This window comes from Cucurbita pepo, chromosome LG10, assembly GCF_002806865.2.
Source record: "Cucurbita pepo subsp. pepo cultivar mu-cu-16 chromosome LG10, ASM280686v2, whole genome shotgun sequence".
NCBI classification, from domain to species: Eukaryota; Viridiplantae; Streptophyta; class Magnoliopsida; order Cucurbitales; family Cucurbitaceae; genus Cucurbita; species Cucurbita pepo.
The window spans coordinates 5,384,568-5,405,568 of record NC_036647.1 but is presented as its reverse complement, the minus strand read 5'-3'; the positions used below and the strand labels follow the sequence as shown (position 1 = coordinate 5,405,568).

The window sequence follows — 21,001 nt, the reverse complement described above, 5'->3', positions numbered from 1 at the left end:
AATATGGTAATTAATTAAGTGAAGCTACTCAACAAAGCATAGATGAAAGCATGAGTGTTCAAAGCCCTTGCTTCCTCTCTCTCTCTCCTCTCATCATCTTTCTCTCTCCACATTATCCACGTCATCATCTTCTCTCTCTCTAGACCTTCCATTTTCATCCTCCATTCCTTCTCCTTCAACCTTCTCTCTTCCTCTCTAACCCTAAACGCTTCTCTCCATTGCCTCTCCATTTCCTTCTCTCTCTCCACAAACCCCTTCATTATTTCCTTCAAATTGCTTCTCTCATCTTCTTCTCTCCTCCTTTTTCCCCTTTTCGGGTCCTCGCTAGACAATCGCTCCGTCATGGCTTTCCTTTTCGAGTCTTTTGCTCGGTTTTCGGGTTCGATCCACCAATTCTTTTGCATCCTTGCGGTGAAAATGGTGTGGAGGTCGTCGTAAAATGGAAATTGTTGCTTTAGAGCTTTAGGATCCATAGTTTCACACCCCTGTAAGATAACAGACAGTAAAGAGAACGAAGGAAAAAGAGATGTGAAAATTAATTGATGAGAACGTCATACAAGTCAAAATCTTGGTGCTCGTATATTTTTTTAGTTCAACAACATGTAGGGTCGGGATAAGAAGGATTTGATCTTCTGCCTCTCGAACCCACCTTTGATAATAAGTTCTCTATTCATATTTGAAGGTAAATTATGTCTCTCTAAGAGCGTTCATATAACCCAGTAACACAAGTAACCTATAACCCAGTAACATAACTAACCTAGAAGACTACTCAGTTCATATAACCGAGTAACACAACTAACCTAGACTACTCAATTCATATAACCCATAACCCAGTAACACAATTAACCTAGACTACTCCGTTCATATAACCCAGTAACACAACTAACCTAGACTACTCAATTCATATAACCTAGTAACCCAACTAACTTAGACTACTCAGTTCATATAACCCATAACCCAGTAACACAATTAACCTAGACTACTCGTATAGCCCAGAAACACAACTAACCTAGACTACTCAGTTCATATAACCCAGTAACACAACTAACTTAGACTACTTAATTCATATAACCCAGTAACACAACTAACCTAGACTAGACTACTTAGTTTATATAACCCAGTAATGTTAATGTAGACTACTCAATCTAAATCATAAAGATTGGATTGAGTTAAGTTTTTTTTCTTCCTGATTTAGGTTGGGCCGAATGTTTAAAAACTCTGAAAATTCGGTTTGGTTTGAAGATTTTTTTATTGGGTCAACCCGATTAGGATTACCACCTAATTAACCTCAAATTTTGAATGGTTCTTTAAAAAAAAATCACTTTTTAAATTTATAACTGTGTTTTGATAATATTTTTTTGTTTTATTTAATTCTTATTAAAAATAAATATGTTTTATAAGTTATTTTCTTGGTAATTTATATATTAATGGAAAACTTCAATAATTATAATATTGTTAATATATTTAAATTTAGATTATAATGTGAAAAAACAAACCCAATTTTCAAAAATAAAAAATATAACAATAGTTCTTATATTTATTCAATTTCAATAAACATCCACTTGGAATGGTAAAAAAAAAGTTAATTTAGTGTATAGTAATTCTTTATAATAATAAAAAAAAATTGTAAATCAGTGAATAAAATTTATAATTTTAAAAAATTAGTAATCAAATCATTAACTTAAATAAATTGTAAAAGAATAAATATTTTGATAATATCCCTTAGCGGTTACCAAAAACCCTAAAAGAAAATCACGCGCTCACCAAAAGATCCATTACCTTATAGCGCGTGACGAGATTTTTCCACTTGCACTTGCACTGCTCGTCGTTCCGATTAAAGCCTTTCGCCTTCATCTTACCGGCGACCGAAATCCAAAGCATTCTGTTCTGTTTCATTTCCGAGAACCTTCTATCCAGCGCCGCTCTTATCGCTAGCAGTTCCTTCGTCTCCGGTACGCTCCACGCCGGAAACCTATCCGCCGCCGCTGCCGCCTCCGCATTGACGCCGATTCGATTCGTTCGTCGGTGAAGAAAAGCACGGCGATCGCAATCCTCCATCGCAATCGCAGAGAGATCCGGTTCGTCGATCTCCGCTTTTGAAAGAAAGATCGCCCCGCGGAGAGAGAGAGATTAGAGAAGGACGATTTGGTACGTCAATTAATCGGCGTATGAAAGCGTACAAAGCTGAGTGAGTTTTTGTGCAGTGCGATATAGCGTCTTTATCCTTTCACGCGATTTTCTTATGTGTCATCTATTTCGTCGACATGTCGTCACGCTTACAATAAAATATATATATAATTTTAACTGAATTTTATTTTAAAATTCATATTTTCTTTCAAATTATTTAAAGAATTAACAATTATGTAGAATTTCATGAAAGGAATAATTTGTGATAGTTTAGTTTTAATTAATACAATTCTATTAATTTTATGTTTTGGCCGATAAAGACATTTAAATTAATTTATGTTTCATTTTTTCGATCTTGATCTAGTACGTTCGGTTGAATTATGTATATGAATTATATATATATATATAATTTAACAATAAAAGGAATTATTTTAATTCGCCAGCTAAATTATGTTTATATTATATATATATAAAATAAAATGAGCTATTTTAAATCGAGTTATATTTAAATTATATATATATATATTAAAAAAATGCTATCTTAATGGATTATATAATTTTTGTTAATATAAATTTAGTTTTTAAATTAGTCTTTTCCATATTTTAAAGTCTATAAATTTTTAAAATTTTAAAATTAAATCATACATATTACATTTTCACCTTATAGATTAAGAATCGTATTCATGGCTACTGCAGTTTTATCGGTCTGCCTGTCCCCAATAATTAATGCTCGTTGACCACGTCCAATAAGAATCATCGAATCAATAGCAATAAGTCCTGTTTGAAGAGGCTCATATACGAAACGTCTCGAAATAATACCAGGAGCGGAGAATTCACCTCGGCCATTAATAAGTATATTGAGTCTACTTTATAAATATTTAACACAGTTGAATTTTTAGTAAATAAAATTTAAAGCTTTTATATAAAATGTTAAAATAAAGAATATTATATTAAAGTTTATACTCATTATATAGAAGAAAGTAGAAAAATAATAATTAGAGATATTCCTCCACGCCAATGCCCAATCTCTTAATCAAATAAATACTTGAAAAAAGTATTCAAATAATAATAATTATTATTTATGATTTCGAATGTATATGAATTTAAATTATTTTATTCTCCTACCGAATGTTTATGATAATAAAGTTATATTCTCTAAAGTTTTATTTTCAACATTATTATTAATTTGAACCGACAACTAAAATTTTATATAAATACAACTTTTTTTTAGTTGTAATGATGAACCATTTTTGAATTAAGTCAATATTTTTCCTGGAATTCTTTCATTGAAATGAGAATTAGTTTGAACATTTGACTTTATTTTTTAATTATTGAGGCCAAAAATCGGCCTAAATGAGAAATATATCTGACAATTTCGGTAAAGTTTAATTTTTTAATATTTTTTTATATATAGTTTAATCGGTCTCGATGTCGATTAGTCGTCGATTGTGACAAACTGTTTGTTAGATTTCAAGTTAGATTTTAATTATGGTTGATCAATGTGAAGAAATTATTTGAGGAATCTACCACAATATAAAGTTGAGTGTGTTAAACGTAAAATAGATCATATCTGTACATAGTAAGATAATCTACGAGTGTGTGTGTTAAACGTAGAATAGATCGTATCTGTACATTGTAAGATAATCTACTGATTTACTTGTTTCTTACATGACTGGAGAATCTGATTTGTTGGTTTGTTACCAAATCTATGATTTACTGGTTTGTTACTATATAATTCTCATTATACACACACATACATACATACATACATATATATATATATATATATATATATATATAAATAGTTGTAATCCGTATAGATCACAGTCTGGTATGGTATCAGAGTCAAGGTAACAATATCTATCATATCCTCCTCCTCATCCACCATCTCCAACACGATTTCAACTGTCATGGCGTCGACCTTTGGTCCAATCCCTTTTCACCACGCTGTCACAATTAGTCTCACCAAAAACAATTTCATCATATGGCGCGCCTAGCTCCTCCCCTACCTACGAAGTACGAAGCTTATGGGCTATCTCGATGGCACCATTGTCGCACCTGCCAAGCTGGTCCCTTCCTTAACTGCTGCTGGTGTTGATATGGTCTCTAATCCAGCCTATGATAAGTGGTATGATCAGGATCAACAGGTTTTTAGCGGCCTTCTCTCCTCCATGTCTGAGGAGATCCTTCACGATGTGGTTACTGCTACTACGTCCAAGAAGGCGTGGGATACCCTGCAGCGAATGTTTTCGTCGTCAGCTCGTGCTCGTTCAGATCCGTGTTACCTAACAGATTGTACGAGAGAGAAATTGTAAAAATACATTGAATTTGTATCATTAGAAACATACATATTTTTTTTTTTATGTTCAACCATAAGAGACAATTAGTAATAGTCTCAATGAATAAAATTTCGAAAATCGGAGGGAATTTATAAGATATAGAACAATTATATTATATAAGTAGAACAATGAAGGAACATAAATAAATAATTAAGCTCTGATAATTATATAAATTTTAATTCTAATTTTAAAAAATAGCTATTAAATGAAAAACTATGAAATTTTTTAAGAGAACAGAGTAACACTTCGATTAATAACTTTTAAAATTAAATATTAAATTTAAAAGTTAATTTAAAAGTTAAGACATAAATATTTTTTTTTTTTAAATGGTAAAAGTTAAAATAAGATTCAATATGTCTAACACAACTATTAATTTATAGTTTACGTTCATCCTTGATTGGGTACAGTATCTTTTATTAGGTAGATGTTGTCTAATGGGAACTTTCCCGTCATGGTTCGACTCGAGAAGGAGAGAATGGTCGAGCGGTGGCTGTAGGGCTCACAACTTCCTATAAGTGGTAGGGAAGGGTGGACGGTACGACTCAAATTGTGGCCGATCTTCCTATTCGCATGCGAGATTATTAAGTATCAGACCATCTTTTTAGGGAGAACCAAAAGGCATTTCAGCTACAATTCCAAAAACTAGAAACAAATAGATTCATGTAGCTGGGCACCCACTCCCTTCTCATTCTCTTAAATATTTTTTAAAATTATTAAACCATTTAAAACAAAAAAAAATAAAAATAAAAATAAAAAAGTCAAAAAGTTTGGAGGGTATTACTTGGTTAAAGTTACAAGTTTCAAAAAGTTCTAGAACATATAAATTATTCTGAATTCATATTTTTCAATTAATTTTTTTTTTCATAGACAANAAAATAAATTTCGAAAACAATTTCCTACGATAGGGGACGTGGGCCCGTATTAGCTAAGTGTAGGATCCCGGCCCACTATTCAACATAATGTGGAGCCAAGGCCCATTGTGTATAAGAACTTCAGCCTTGTCGAACACAATGCTGAAGCCCAGGCCCAAATATGGGAAACTTAATTTTATTAAAATTATGTTCATTATATGCTCGAGTGGACTTGAGATAGATTTCGTTATGTTCATTTTATTAAAATTATGTTCATTATGAACACAAATGCTGAATCCATAACCATGTTGACATGAGTTCAACATCGACAAAAAGGGTAGATCATTGAACTATGCTCGAGTGGACTATTGTAATTGATGTTAGTATATACCTTACATAATATTAAGGAATCGATACGAACAAAAACAACCTCAAAACTTATGAATTCTAATAGTTTTATTTTCGGTGACTATTAAACACACTTTCAATTATCTAACTTTGATGCAACAAAGATTATCTAAGTTTTGATTTAGATGCTTTCATGAAGTTTGGATTTCAAATTGTATAAATTTCTTGCAACAAGTGTATAGAACTCTCTTGCTATTACAATCTTAGAGCAATGCACTACTTCCCCACACATAATACAATGAGTACTCTCTACCTATGCCACAGCTTTTATAGGGTCTTGATGTGATTTTTGTAACTTGGAAGGAAGCAAATCCAAAGGAATCATGTTTACCCTTCTCACTTCTGACCTCTTAGAAGGAAAGCCTGTTACGTCAAAATCTTGTCTGTGAGAAAGCATGGAACTTGAAGAACATGGCTGAGAAAAATCAATCCCAATCCATCAACTGGCTACAGATGATTCTTTAGATTTGTCTTGGACTGTAACCTCCTTCTCCGAGTTACCTGAATCGACCGTGTTAGCCTGACTCGATTGCACCTGGCTAGTATTTTGAGCATCTAAGGCAATCCCTAGAACAGTCAATACAGCCCTGAAAATGAAAAGCAAATCTGTCTGATTAACATAGGAAGCAAAGAATACTATGAAATTGAGTAGTTATGCAACCTTGGGAGTGTCGATCGGATGTTCGGTTGGCTAGCATGAGCAACCAAAGGTGCCTTTAGTGCTGCAGTTTTGTTTAATGCATTTTCGAGCTGTGCTGGTGGTAGCTGAAAGAGTACATGAAAGTTGATAATAAGGACGTTGCTTTCGTGTAATTCATTTGTAGAATGTAGTTCATATCATATAAATATATAGTCAAATCAACCTTTTATAGAAGGTCTCAACCAATGGTCCTAGTCCTACAAGGTTTTTGTAGTCGAGATCATTGTTACAATAGATGGAAGCCTTTTAGAGACTTCGTCGATGATCGATACAATATATCTCAAATATTGAACCATGCTCCTAGTCCTACTGCTGCAGCATCCTTTAATATCCTAGAGCAAACTACAACATTAGAGCAATTTGAAGGACTTCAAGAACTCCAGTTCGCAAAGGTTCAGCCACCAAGCTACTAATAACATCCAAGAGAAAAGGAGATGGGAGAACGTTTCGTCTAAGTTCCCTCAAGGCTTTAAGAGACCTCTAAACTTGCCATAAAAGGAATTGAAAGAGGCACTTAGAATAAATAAACTAAAATTTTCAACCCCTCCCAAAACCATTTGGCCTTGCAGATTCTTTACTCGAAGGCTCTCTTCTTTTACCGCTGTGCCAGCCAGCTTCGATTTCGGGGACTTCCTAAGGTCCTTTTAAAAGGGATATTGGAGAAAAACACTACCTTAAGGCTCCTCCTGAATGTCCAGAATCTGCAAAACCTATAAAAGCTGGTTTTTAATGAAAGGCCATGATGCAAAAGATTAGAGATGATGCCAAATCCATGGCTAAACAAGGGAAATCCATCCCTAAGGTTAAGAGAACACTCTTTAAAACAAAATTCTATATCAAAATAGTATTTAAAAGCTCCCATTACATTTCTAATAGTGGCTATTTATGGCCTTACAGAAAGAATAAAACAAGTAACTATTAAATCAAAAATACTAATTAATCTAAAATCAACAACTAAACTAAACTCATAATCAAAAAAGCGCTCTGAACCCAGTCCACAGGACCATAACTTCTTTGTCATGCTAGGAAGCAGGACCATAGTTCTTGGTGATCAGATGACGAAGACTGTCGGCTAGTTGAATTTTAATGGAAAAGGCTTGTTTAACTTTAATGGAAAGAGCTTGTTTAACTTTAATGGAAAGAGCTTGAAGTTAAGTCCCGCTCAGATCGAAAAAACTTAATTAACCTGAGCTCTAAAGAGATTTCTCTGTAACCCTATCAAGCAAGGTTATATTCCTGAAAAAATAACTAGATGGCGGGATCAAAATTTCTACCAGTCTGCCGAAGATCATTGCCACATTCTCTTTCTTTATTCCTATTTCAATAAATGCTGGGCCAACCTGCTGAATAATTTTGGACGGGGTATTGTGCAGGATATTTAACGCGTTATTCCAATTGTTCAGATGTCAAACTTTTAAAGGGAAAGCCATTTTGCAACTATATTTCTTTCTTATGAATGATAACTGGAGGCTTTTCTTGTAAATGTATTTTCGCTCATGCCTCATGGTGGTAATCTTTCTATAGCTCTTCTTTTGGGATGAAATTGTGTTTTGTTATCAAAGCAATAAATAACCCTATCGGTATCGCATCTATCTGTTCTCTTTCACCCTCGTCCCTCCCCTTCATCCTTCCCTCATGAACACTACGCTTCTCCACCCCTCCCATGGCAGAATAAAACCACCCACCTCACCTGAACTGGAACTTCTCCACCATAGCAATAACTATAGACCAAAAGACTCCCCATTGCTTTCGATGATCATTATAGGGGAAACAGAGCAACAACTAAGAAAATTAGTCGATCTTCTTCACATAGCTTGTCCATCACATGGAAGTCCCTCACTTGATTTGGCATCATCCTTCGAATCCCTTACAAGGAACCTTGCTCCTACAAGGTTTTTGCTGAGGATTCGAGTGAGGATTGTCATATGGATCAAGAAGTTAATAAACAAGCCAAACATGGATACTTGGCAGAAAGCAAACGACAGGAGTATGAACCGCAGCCTAATCCCCTAAGGTAAGGAAAATAGTAGTTAGTTCTTTTTCTCTCTGATTTCAGACCACTCAGGTGAGGAATCCCATACACACACCGAATGGCTCCTACCCCTACTGTAGTCCAAAGCTTTGCCCTGAGGATGACTGGCCAACCATCAGGGACCCATAAGTCAAGCCATGACCTCAGATGCATCCTCAAACCCTTCCAAGACAACAAGGCACTCAATACAATGTTTTCAACAAACAATAAATAACCAGATAATCATAGGGGATTACAGGAAAAAGTTAATAGAGGAACGCCTACTATCAAGACACACCTGAAGCAGCACATTAAAGGATTGAGGCTTTGTCAAGAGTGCACACTTCAAGAAGCCTACCCATAACTTGGGGTATTTCCATATCTGCAAGAGCTCATAGCCAGATTTAGAATGTTGAAAACTTAATTCACATTCACAAGTAATCTAAAAGTGGAAAAATATTGACCTGCTTGCCAACAAGACGAGATAGAATCTCCATTATAAAATCTACCTGTAAAGAAGGAAACGAAAAATGTTATTAGTACATGGGATACTGTAGAAAAAGAGAAAGAAATTGATTGGACGCCGCTGCTTTTGTAGTTTTTAGGCAGGGTCCAGCTTCTCCTGACCCTTAGGTTGTTTATTTCCCTATCTTTTGTCTCAAGACCTCTCAATCCTTATTAAAAAGAAACGGAAGAAGAAACAAAAAGAAGGGAGAATGAAATGGTTTATCTGAGATGAATCGAGCAATCAATAATTTTGAGCCATTTCAGTCCAACATATTAGACTAGGGGAATGCATATCACACCTTTTAAAGTTTTTTAATTAAGATAGTGCAAGGGAAAAAATATGGATTATAGAAATGCAAAGATGCAATCTCAAACCGAATATACAAGCACCTTACATTTTAAGTGGGGCAGAATCCATGCACTTGACGAGGAAAAAGTAAAGCCAAAAACAACAATTAATTGGCCTCTTCCCCAACCATTATCAAATTGAGGATTTGAACAGAATAGACATAACAAAGGAAATCTTTATATGCAATACATAGATCATACTTCTACATTGACCTAGTACCATGACAGATGTCATCCGTTGCCAACCAAAGAAAAAGAATGATACATTCTCATTTATCAGAAATTATGATCAAGGAGAGCAAGAGTCATAATCTTACCAGTGATGGAAAAGTGCCGATGGCTTGCAATACCGTGCGCATGAACAATAATGGAAGAGGAATCTGCTCAACCTGCACGGGACAAGCCACTTGGTGTCATTTCAAAAAAAAAAAAAAAAAAAAAAAAAAAAAAAAANCTTCATATGCTATCGAAAGATTCATTATCATACAAACCAATTGATTCAAAACTTTTGCAATGATTTGCTGCGTGAAAGTTTGACGCTGCTCAAAGCAAGCATTGCATGCATCTGTGACCTGCAGGTGAAGCAACCAGTAGTTCAAAAAGGAGACATGGTAAGGTTTTACATAGAGACAATGAAGAGGGCCAAACCTTCTTGAGAGGAATTCCATCTCTATCAGGATCAATTCCATGAATAGCAATTAGAACTTCAGCTGGATTTAGAACTGGCCCAGACTGAGATGATCCCTGAGTAGGATATTAGAGGAAATTAAATAAATATAGAACCTACACCACGACCAATTATATGGCGGAAACACTTGCTGACATGAAACATTCTGTCTCTTGTTTTGAAGTATGAAACTAAATGCAATTAGTGAGCTCGTCACACTCCTATAGAAAAGAGACGCAGTGTGGTTGAGGACAAAATAAATGGTTGGCTGTTTAGCTTGCCATAAAAAACAAAGTTATCTAAACAAGGGATACAAAAAATAATCTACTAAAGATAATTGCACAGCCAAGCTGATAAAATAACAAATGAATAGTTCTACCTCATGCAGATTATACTGCTGGTTTACCCAAAATCAATACCTAGTCCATTCAATTTTTTTCTTTTCAAGCATCAACGAAAATAGCTTTATAATTAAAGAAAATAATATTTGCCTGTTGAATGCTGCAATGATTAGGCATAAAACATATTCCCAGCTAGAAACGGAAATCTATTTTAGGTTCATGATGGGAGTTCACATTCTTCTCCTGAAAAACATGAAAGTAAACACCATGCTACATACGCGAGCAAGGAAGAACGGGGAAAAATACCTGCAATATCCGCAGAAGTGCTGCTTGGAATTTGTCACCTGGAAGATTCACAATCTGGGGGAAAATCATCATGACCTAACAAAAAAAAAATGAATCAGATGATTTCAATTGATTGTGAACATTTTTAAAGCAACATGAGAACAAAAATAAATAGAAAGCAGTCACAATGAAATTTGGAAATGTTGAAAATGAAAGAAAATGAAAGCATCAAGAAGTAACACGGAGGATACCAAAGGGCAACTGGAAACATTGATAAATGTATCAGAGCTTTCCACTGGTGCTATGGACAAAAAGAAACAATCGGACTTTCAAAGACGAACTCTCTTTAGACAAGTTTTGTGAAAGAGTTTAAATACAAGCATTTTACTGGTGTTAATATTACTACACATCGTTCACAAATCATAGTCCTAACAACCCATTGCTTAACTGGAAGGCTTTTTTTTTTTTTAATTTTTAAATTTTTAGATGATGTACCAAGAAACAATATTAGACCTTCGAATTCTGTAGAAACAGAGGAGAAATTGGGAGAAGCGGTCATTTTTTTTACGAAGTTGGAAGTAAATAGGATAGTGATATCATATCTCTTTTGTTTCAAAGTTAGCTTAGGGTTGGCTTGAAGGGTAGTTTCAAAACAGTCGAGATAGTAAGGAATATAAATGAAACTTCTTATTGGAGCTTAACATAGCACAGGGTTAGTACTTATATTGGGTATACAGGTTTATTTCCATGCTATAAGTATGTTAATCCCATGAGTTACATAAATTCTGGCTTATGAATTCCAGATTCATAACTGTTTATTAGCTTTTACAAATCATAAACTCAAACACCAAACAAAAGTTACTTATACTCAGGTTTCTATTGATCTTTGTACCATCCAAGCACAAGTTCTACAAACTTAAGCTTCCCAACTTCAACCCTTGTGGGCCAAATAATCCCTTAAAATTTTAAAGTATCAAACTGAAGAAGTATTCACAGTTCAAGGACCAAATTGAACAATTTTTCCCTAGTTAGTATGCTAGTGAGCTGTGAACCCCTACGTGATAATTTTATCAATTTTTTTAAGGGAGTTAACTCAAGTTTAAACGTTTAGAACCAAATTGAAAAGTCATATACAATTTGGAGACAAACTATAATTTAACCTTATGACGATAAGAGAACAACTAATTTAGACAAAAGTAGAGGATATTAGCCAGATTCCTACGACAAAGAAATAAAACATGGATAGTAAAACATATGATAAAAATGCTTCAAGGATAAGTGATATAGAAGATTGTTGAAACATAATTGTTAAGTAAGATAAAAATTCAAATTAAAAAATGCTGCCATTATACAAGCTCAAAACATATAGGTACTCAAATAGTGAAAGAGCGAGAGGTTACCCACCTCCTCTTTTGGTAGATATGGTAATACAGGGATCATAATCTCCACATCCTAAAAGCAATCAACACATGACAACCATTAGAAAAGTAAGCCTCTTATTAGTAGACTTTTCTACTTGGAATTTAGGATCAGAACCTCAACATCCTGAAAACTTAGAGGGAAATACAATATAAAAATAAATCGAGAAGTTTTAAGCTAATAGCTTCATTGTCAAAAGAGAACAGTGCTCACCTTTAGTTTTGAATTGTATAACTTGCTTACGGTAAAAACTAACTCAGACGAAGGAGTAATCCCATCTGTCAGAATTTGCAAAACCTAAAATGGCAATATATCAGGGAAATAAAAGTAACTGTTATGTCTCCATTTTCATGGTTTCAGTGTATAATAAAAAAATAGTTTGATTGATCCAGGAAAGACCTGCATTACAAGATTCTCACTTCCACTTGGAGGATCAGTAAGAATTTCAAGAAGATCTGAGGATGAGCCCATTGTGCGGACAAGTATTGGGATATGGTCATGAACAGCCTATACAAAATACAAGAGATCGAAATTTCAGAAATCAGAACTCATGAGAAGAAAAGCAGCATTATGAAGTGGGACAAACCTGCTTAATTGCTTTTGAGGCATTTTTATACATGACAAAAATTTGGCGAAAAAGTGAGTGCTTCTGTCATTTAGATTACACAAATAGACTGTAAGATTCAAAAAAAAGTTATTTTCACAAGACAAACTTAAGTTACTAAATCAGACAACCTCAAACCTTTGTGCAAAGTGCAAAGTACAAGGACATCCGACGCTGGGCCTCAGAGATTGGAAGAGATGTGTCAGCTTGTGAAATGGATGAAGGACAAGCATCGGAGGATATATCTTTACTAACGGCACTAGATTCAATTAAAGATTTTTCTGGATGAACATCCTGCTAAAAAAGTAACAATTGTAGAAGTCAATTCTAAATTTTCAAGACTACTATGTGACAACAAATCTAATTAAATAGTTGAAACATCAAAAAGAATTGAAGAACCAGAATTAGGTAAGGTGTAATACGTGAACTCCAGAATCAGGAATTCTAACTAAAATTTGGAACTTCATGTTAAACCAAAATTCCACTTATGAACCCGAACAAGACATCTAAAATTACAATTAGGTAATACTTGAAAGAAAGTTGCATCTGATCCAGCATTTGATGTTTTTCTTGCATCGCCATATGAAAACAAACCTTGTGTGATTCTGATACTGATCCATCAGCATCTGTCGCATCTGTTACAAGGTCACTAATGGCAGAAAGCAGCATCTCCTTAGAAAAATCTTCTATTCGTTGAGAAATGGACGGTATAGGATAAAGCTTGTTAGCAACCTACAAAAAGAGAGAACAACTTAAGTAACTGGAAAGAGATAATTTTGTTGAATTTTAAGTTGTCAACAAATTACCAGACGAATTGCCTTCATCCTCACTTCCTCAGAGAGATGCACAGTGCTCTTTCAATGGTAAAAAGAGAAAATCAAAGTGAGATCAATGACAGGGAAAATGCTCCTCTAGAGCAAAGTGTATGTCGGTGTGTGTGTGTGTGGGGGGGGGGAAGGCTCCAAACATCACATGCTTTGACAGACACGTTCAAGGCAATTACACAACTAAAATACTTAGTCTTGAACAAAAAATGTATTACAAATGATCCAAACTAATATAAATAAATAAATAAAATATTAAAAAAGAAACATCAAATACGAACTCATATCTAGTTAAGTACGAACAATCCAACAGGAATTGTCATCTGCATTCAGACAATGCATTATACCATACTCAAACTTTTAACCGTTTACTATTATTTTAAACATAATTATGCTCAGCAATTTCAATCTGTGAACTAAAAGCTATGTCATAAAGGAAGTAATTGAAGTAGAACAAAAACTGAGAAACTGAAATAAGTTCGAAGAAAATTAAACCCTGGAAGGAAATTGTCAGGCAGACATCATGGTTTTGACAAACACATGTAAGGCAATTACACGACATAAAATACCTAAAGACTTGAACAAACAAGGTATTACAAATTATCCCAATTAATCATAAATAAATTTTTTAAAATATATATTTAAAAAGAAACATCAAATATGAATTTGTATCTAACTAAGGACGAAAAAAACCAACAGGATTAGATGTCTGCATCAGACAGAGCATCATACTGTAGTCATGATCTCTTAACCGTTAAATATTGTTTAAACATAGTTATGCTCAGCAATAAAACATTAAATGGAAGTAAAGAACAAAAAACCTTGTGTTACAAAGAAAGTAATTGAAGTAGAACAAAAACTGAAATAAGTTCAAGGAAAATTAAAACCTGTAAGGCAATTTTCAAGCAGACATCGCGGATAGGGGGTCTCAATAAAATTAAACTCCACACTGCACTAAGACCTTGAGTTACACGATCACCACTTTGGAGATCCTTATCTGCATTTTCACTGTTTCCAGGAGAGCACATGCATTCCAACAGGTTTATGACTGACTTTGGTAGATAAGGAGCTTCACCAAGCAATCTACTCAATGACTTGTCCGATGGAGGAAAAGAATCTCTAAGTGTTTCTGCCTGCATGGAAAATCAAATCATTCGCATCTACACAAAATAATACTTGCAGGAGGAAAAGAATCTCTAAGTGTTTCTGCCTGCATGGAAAATCAAATCATTCGCATCTACACAAAATAATACTTGCAGGAATTAGGGTCACAAAGCACACACCACAGTGACAAGAAATGTCTCATATACTGAAGCAGCAGTCGTAGATGTAAAGAAATCGTGTTCCTCTTCTGCCTCTCCAAATAACCTATACAGAACCCGCAAAGTCAACTCGTGTCCCTGAACCAATTGCTCCGGTTAGAATGTATGGATTTAGTTGAACACAGAGACAGAAGAAAAGAAGAGATGATAGAGAGAGAGAGAGAGAGAGAGAGAGAGAGAGAGAGAGAGAAAGAGTAACAGACATCTCATTCAAGTTCATGCATCTTACGTTAATTGAGTAAATGAAACATGAATTCAAATTTCTGACAAACCAAGCAAGCAAAAATAAACCAATATAATTTATTTTCAATGCAAAAGAAAAATAGTAGCGGACTTAAAGTAGTATGACACTTTATTCAATAAAAATAAGTGGGAGTGTACTTCAATACAAGTTGGAGCAACATTGACCAAATGATGTTAGAGCAAACCCTAAGAGATTCAAGTTAGAGTTCTACTTGATCAATAGTTGTTACTTTTAGCGCCTTGAACAATATCAGACTCTAGGCTGAGCACTTGAGAACTTCAGAGAGAGTGAAGTTAAAGAAATGATGTTAACAAGACCTTAGAGAGTGCTCAAGCTACTTAGAGAGTATCAAAAGGAAAGAATCTTTACTACAGTATAATGTTTATATATCTCTGCAAATGTTGATAGTTGCAAGTAAATATATTCCTCAAATGTCTAGTATGTCCTGCAGATGAGGAAAAATAACAATTGGAGGCAAAGACCCATATGGATTTAAGACAATACTGAAGGTACAAAAAGAAGTAGATTTATACAGGAACAGAGTAACAAGAGAACAACGAAGGAAAAAAAAAGCTTAATAGTGATACAGGACCATTTTGTAAAAGCCTTATTCTAAGACAATGCTCACCTCATTGTTTACATAATCAGCCAATATATGGTTTTGCAACACTTTCCATGCCTCTAATTCCAAGGGATACTGCCCAATAAGGAAAGAAAGTTTAAGCAAATAAATAAGTCCAAAATTTATGTCTTTAGATAGTAATATTACAAAGAAAATTTAAAGTATAGAACAAGCACAATCTAAAATAAGATGAGCTTCCAGCCAAATTGAAAATCATAAAATTGGAGACATCTCAATGTTTTAGAAACTAGGACTCGCACCAAGTACAACTGTAAAGTTTAAAAAATCATAGCCTGTACAAAAGTTAGTATAAGTTCATAAATTGTTCAGTGCCCATCAGAAGAAAGACACTGTGAAGAAACACACTCACTGAAAGTTTTTAAAAATTTCTAAATTGTAAAAAATGCCTCTTAAGATCAATATGTAACAAGAGAAACTCATTTTGTACCAGGGGCAAGGAAAATGGAATGGTAAAATAACTTCTCGTGCTGCCTCACTCTCATAGTATATGGTACGTGATGGACATGATGAATCAACTCAGAAATTATCAAATTTTAGTGCATGAAAATATTGTATGTAGTAACAACTAAATTGTATGATATATGGAATACTGGTCGCTGAACAAAATATGAATCATTTAATCTGCCTGGAAATTAAATTCAATTTAAGGAAGGACATTTCTCATAATAACCACACACAAGAAAGACTTGATACCTCCACTCCTAAATATGCCAATAGAGAAAAGCGGGCTTGCAAACCTCCAGCGACTGCTATTTGCTTATACGCCTCAACAATGTGCACAAATGCCAGTCTTAGTAATTCATCCTTCTCTTCATCTACAAGGTCAACAACAGGTGCTGACATCTTGGGCAAGACCAACTGAGAAGACAACCCCGCAGAAGTTGCAGTTGAAGAGGCCAAGCTGTTGACATCTGAAACAACTGCCTTTGGACTAAGCTCCTCTGATTTTTCTCTAGAAACTGATAATTTCAAGGAGGAGCTTAGTTCCAAAGTTGAAATGTTCTCTTGATTAGAATCGTCAAAACCAGATGATGCAAGCGAGGGAGTAACAACATGATCTGATGACCCATCACTTTGAACAGAAGAATCGAGCCCAGGTATCCCACTCTCTAAATTGGCCACATCATGTATACTAGATGGAATGATTGAACAAACTTCTTCCGCTTCAGATATAGATGCTTTGGAAACAGGTAAACTAGTTGGCGTTATAGCATTTTCAGAATCATCATTTGTCCCAGCACTGTCAATAATAGGAACTGCATGATGGTCTCCTCCCTCTTGAGGCTTCTGAGGATGAGATTGGAAAGAAAAAAAAATTAAGGAGAGGACAATGCAGAACAAGTTAAAGAAAGAGAGAAAGAAAATGCATAAATGACAGCTTAATTTAACAAAATCGACACAAACAAAGAAATAATGAAACATCACAGAAAATATGGTCCAGAATTCAAGGTATCATGACAGAAAAGATTGTAATACCGTGTCATCAGATAATGACCTAGAAGAATCCAACAATGATGCAATCGGTGGAAAGGTGCTAGATAATGAAAGAACATCAGCTACAAATGATGACGGATATTTGACTTGAGCATCACTACCACTTATACACATATTCTGCAGAAGTTCTCCATCTCCTGCATCAGGCTGATGAGGAGGAAGGAAACGCATATTAGCAATGACAACCTCAGCAAGCAAGTCAGCAGAAATACTAGAGATAAGGATCTGTAAGGACCCAATAGCTTTTTCTCCTTGAGCAACTAAGGCACCAAACATGGCTACAAGTTGGTGCGCTGGTCCGGTATCCAATTCTCCTGCTGAAGATGTTCCACTTGATGATGTATCTTGTTCAGGCTTAACAGTACTCTCCATTTCTTTAAATGATTCCTCAGACTCCGAGACCTTAGGTGTTGGTCTGGCACGTTTTCCAGATCCATTTCCATCCTCTTTCAAATCACAGGTGTCTGGTTCACCAGACCTCTTCCTCCCCAAAGTATTATGCATAATATCAGGAATTCTTTGAACAGTAGCCTTATCATCCTATACAAGAATAAAGTTTTAATTAGATCTGCTCGCCTGCATGCCATATTCAGGCAGCAGACCGTCAATCGAGATTGAATTTATAAATACTTAACCAAGAATGAACAAAGATGTTGGTACTTACCTTGGTAAAATGGCCATCGCTCAGCTCCTCCTTTACAGATCCATTAACTGTTGAATCTTGATGAAGGGTTGGCTCAGCCACTCCCCCGACTTTCATCTCTCTCAGGGCACCAATTAGAGGATCCCGCCACTACAGTTACCACAATTATCTCCATTATCAATTCAATTCATACAAGAAGGTGAATGATCTCTGATAGCAGCTTTACTATACTATTCAACACAGAGAAGAAATCAAATAAAAATTGCAGGACTTCGTTTATAATTATGGGTGTCCAAGCTAGCTTATCGATTTCTCGACTAATTTCACAAGACTACTTCCTAACTCTACATTTGGCATTGAGTAACTTGTATAATATTTCCTATCCTAAGCGGCCACCTTCTTTTGACCATGAACCCATAAATTCAAAGCTATCAAGATTTATAGATCAGTCCTATGATCATCAGGCAGCCAACCCAGGGAACTAAGTACAAGGATATATATATCAGATTAAACAGCAGTTCCTTTGAACCATGGCCAAAGGTTTGCCTGACAGAGAAAATATCATATTCTTGTTAAAGTTAATACAGAACAAAAGACATGTACAAGTAGAATAACTTGTAAAACATAATAAAATATGAAACAGTCTGTTAAAGAAAGCAAAAGGAAACACAGAAAATTCACCCAACTAGGAGCATGCCATTTTTTTGGGTGGGGGATTCGAGAAGGTAAATTTTAGTTTTGGAAATTTACCGGTAAAGCACCTGGATGGGTACACTTCAAGCAGTTGAGAAATGAATTCTTTAAGGCATAATGTACACCAGGAGCATGCAACCCATTGAAGATAGTGCCTGACCGGTCCAGACCAAGCAAGACAGGCAAAATTCGGCCATAAAAAGCAGGCCTCTTGTTTGCAATTGTTGAAAGACTAATAAGAAACATATAAGAGAAAAAATGAGTCAGAACTGTAGTTCAAAAGGAACTGATAGTTATATGTCCATTTTTCATTTATTATTAAACCAATCATTAGACGGCTCAAGGACTTCAAGTTTTATTAATATGATTCAGAAGGTTTATCTTCACGTATTGAGAAATAAATGAGTAGAAATTAAACATTTAAATGTGGTCTTATATACAGGGAAATTAATATAACCTATTAATGAGCACAATGATCTTTGCATTATTGAGAGATTTCACTTTTGGGAATCTGAGCTGATCGAGCAACAAACCCAAACTTTGACTGGCTTCAGTTGATAAGTCTCTAATTTTGAGTATAGGATGACCTCCACGAAGCCACGATATATTAAAATAGACAGAATTTTCTACACAATAAGAAATGATTTCCAAGGTCAGTGACAACTTAAGTCGTTTTATTTAAATTATTAGAAAAGGCTCAAGCCTCTCAAGCAATGATGGACCTGAAATACAAAGCCAAGTAGACGACAACTACCTGCAGTAGCAGGAGGCTCTGAAGAGCCATTGGGGTCAGGTGTGTAAAGTAAAATTACTTCTACGACAAACTTGAGAGCTAGCAAACTCATTCCACCATTTCCCTGAGCAAAAGTGTGTATTTAAAAACATAGTAACAAAAAGAATATAGCTAATTGCATAATAATTCTTGCTTACATGAACGGCTATTGAATATATCTCTTCCCTGAACTTTAACATCCATGTCCACAATGATTGAAGTGAATTGTCTATCACGCTAGAATACAGACCCTGTAACATAATAGAATTGAACCTAAAACAGTGAGATTACAACATTTTTCCTCAGAGAGAGGTGATTTTATTGCCCACAGAAGTTCAGCTACATCAAAAAAAAAAAAACCAAAATGTACGTGAGTGTGCCCATCATAAAGCTTGAGAAATTACAATATGCTTCAATGTTTTTAAAATACACGACCATTGGCTAATAAAACTGAAACATGAAAATGAAAAATCTTTTATATTTGCACCGGACACTATAAACTAAATAAGTTGCAGAAGTAGAAATCATGGAATAGTTTGTGATGAGAACTGGCAATACACAGAAAACGTATAAACAAAACCACCTGACAAAGTATGCAGAATATTGTTACCTTCATCGCAATTTTTACAAGACAAATGCGAAATAAATCAATGGCACAAGTAATGGATTGCCGAACAACAGCTGGAGTATCATCAGTCAAAACTGTTATCAATAATGGTACAATTTGAGGCAACAAGTCGATGTGCTTGAATCCAATTTCACCAATCATCCTACACAGTAATAAAACAACTAAATAAGTAAGAACCATTCCCAAAGCTACCTCAATCAGTCAGGACTGAACCACTTAGGCCCAGTTTTTTAACAGTTCACCAGGCAAAATTGATTCATAAGAGAATTAAGATGACATCTATACCTTGGAGAGATGAGCAATCAGACATCCCATAAATAAAGGAACACCATAACACTCTGGTAGGATTTAATACGAACCACCAGCACTCATTGACATACCCCAAGATATCAATGACAATAAGCTTTAGACAGCTCAGTCCATCATCAATGAATGGCATCTTAAGTTGTATCCATCAATGAATATTTCTCCAGAATATACAAAATGCACAGAAGAAATGCATAACAGTACACCTAATCTACACGTGAAATTCAGACACTTCGAATTTGAAATTTCATTCAGCTCCCCAAGCCCCAACATCACAGCAAACGAAAACAGAAAAACGAAACTGAACACTAAGAATTAAAAAAAAAACTCGCATCTCTGTCGTTCCGTGAAGTGAATGCAAAAACGGACATAAACGCATAAATGAGCTTAACCTAGAGATAGAAAGGAAGCGTACTCTGTGACAAACTTGCGGATGGGGCTGAAGCGGTCAGACTGTAGCTCAAGGATACGAGGGAGGAGCTCAGTAAGTAAAACAGGATCTTCCGGCGGCAAATCATTCTTTAATTGACGCAAACGAGCAAGCTTGGAAGGAATATCTGCAGCAATCTTGGTTGAGTTAATCAGACGAGAGAGCCTCTCCTTTGAATCAACAGCCGCCATCACGGCGACCATAGCTTTCGAATGAAGAAGATGAAGAACTTCGAATTTCAAGTGTCGCTGCACAGAATTCCTGGTTCCGAAAAGAAGGGTGAAGCGGGAGAGTGGAGGGAGCTTAAGAAAAAATCAGAGCTCGCTGCTCATCCAGAGCGAGAGAGAAGGCCAAAGCCTTATTTTCTTTTTCTTTTTGTTTTTGCGGCTCATTTT

The 21,001-nt window shown here is 35.2% G+C and overlaps 2 protein-coding genes across 5 annotated transcripts; both read right to left on the bottom strand.

The window, feature by feature from the left end:
• LOC111804397 (trihelix transcription factor GT-3b-like) lies at window positions 1–2,169 on the bottom strand. The gene is made up of 2 exons (XM_023689185.1): window positions 1,780–2,169; window positions 1–485 (listed from the first exon to the last, which is right to left on the bottom strand). Exons 1-2 carry the CDS (start codon window positions 2,056–2,058, stop codon window positions 15–17), a joined length of 750 nt encoding a protein of 249 aa, XP_023544953.1. The 5' UTR covers window positions 2,059–2,169; the 3' UTR covers window positions 1–14.
• Window positions 2,170–5,805: 3,636 nt separating this feature from the next.
• On the bottom strand, window positions 5,806–20,983 carry LOC111803506 (symplekin). Of its 4 annotated transcripts, none has more exons than XM_023687941.1 (27): window positions 20,592–20,983; window positions 19,853–20,012; window positions 19,401–19,493; window positions 19,225–19,327; window positions 18,928–19,096; window positions 18,528–18,702; window positions 17,799–17,927; window positions 17,117–17,674; window positions 16,334–16,927; window positions 15,626–15,694; window positions 14,715–14,831; window positions 14,319–14,564; window positions 13,414–13,461; window positions 13,202–13,339; window positions 12,746–12,904; window positions 12,590–12,652; window positions 12,403–12,510; window positions 12,217–12,300; window positions 11,989–12,036; window positions 10,606–10,680; window positions 9,940–10,035; window positions 9,783–9,863; window positions 9,609–9,680; window positions 8,901–8,945; window positions 8,735–8,818; window positions 6,387–6,490; window positions 5,806–6,312 (listed from the first exon to the last, which is right to left on the bottom strand). In XM_023687941.1, exons 1-27 carry the CDS (start codon window positions 20,807–20,809, stop codon window positions 6,165–6,167), a joined length of 3,984 nt encoding a protein of 1,327 aa, XP_023543709.1. In that variant the 5' UTR covers window positions 20,810–20,983; the 3' UTR covers window positions 5,806–6,164. The 4 variants fall into 4 exon arrangements, with proteins under 4 accessions (XP_023543709.1, XP_023543710.1, XP_023543707.1 ...); XM_023687942.1 differs by having other exon boundaries at window positions 12,746–12,901; XM_023687939.1 differs by lacking the exons at window positions 5,806–6,312; window positions 6,387–6,490 and adding an exon at window positions 6,543–8,619.
• Window positions 20,984–21,001: the final 18 nt, after the last annotated feature.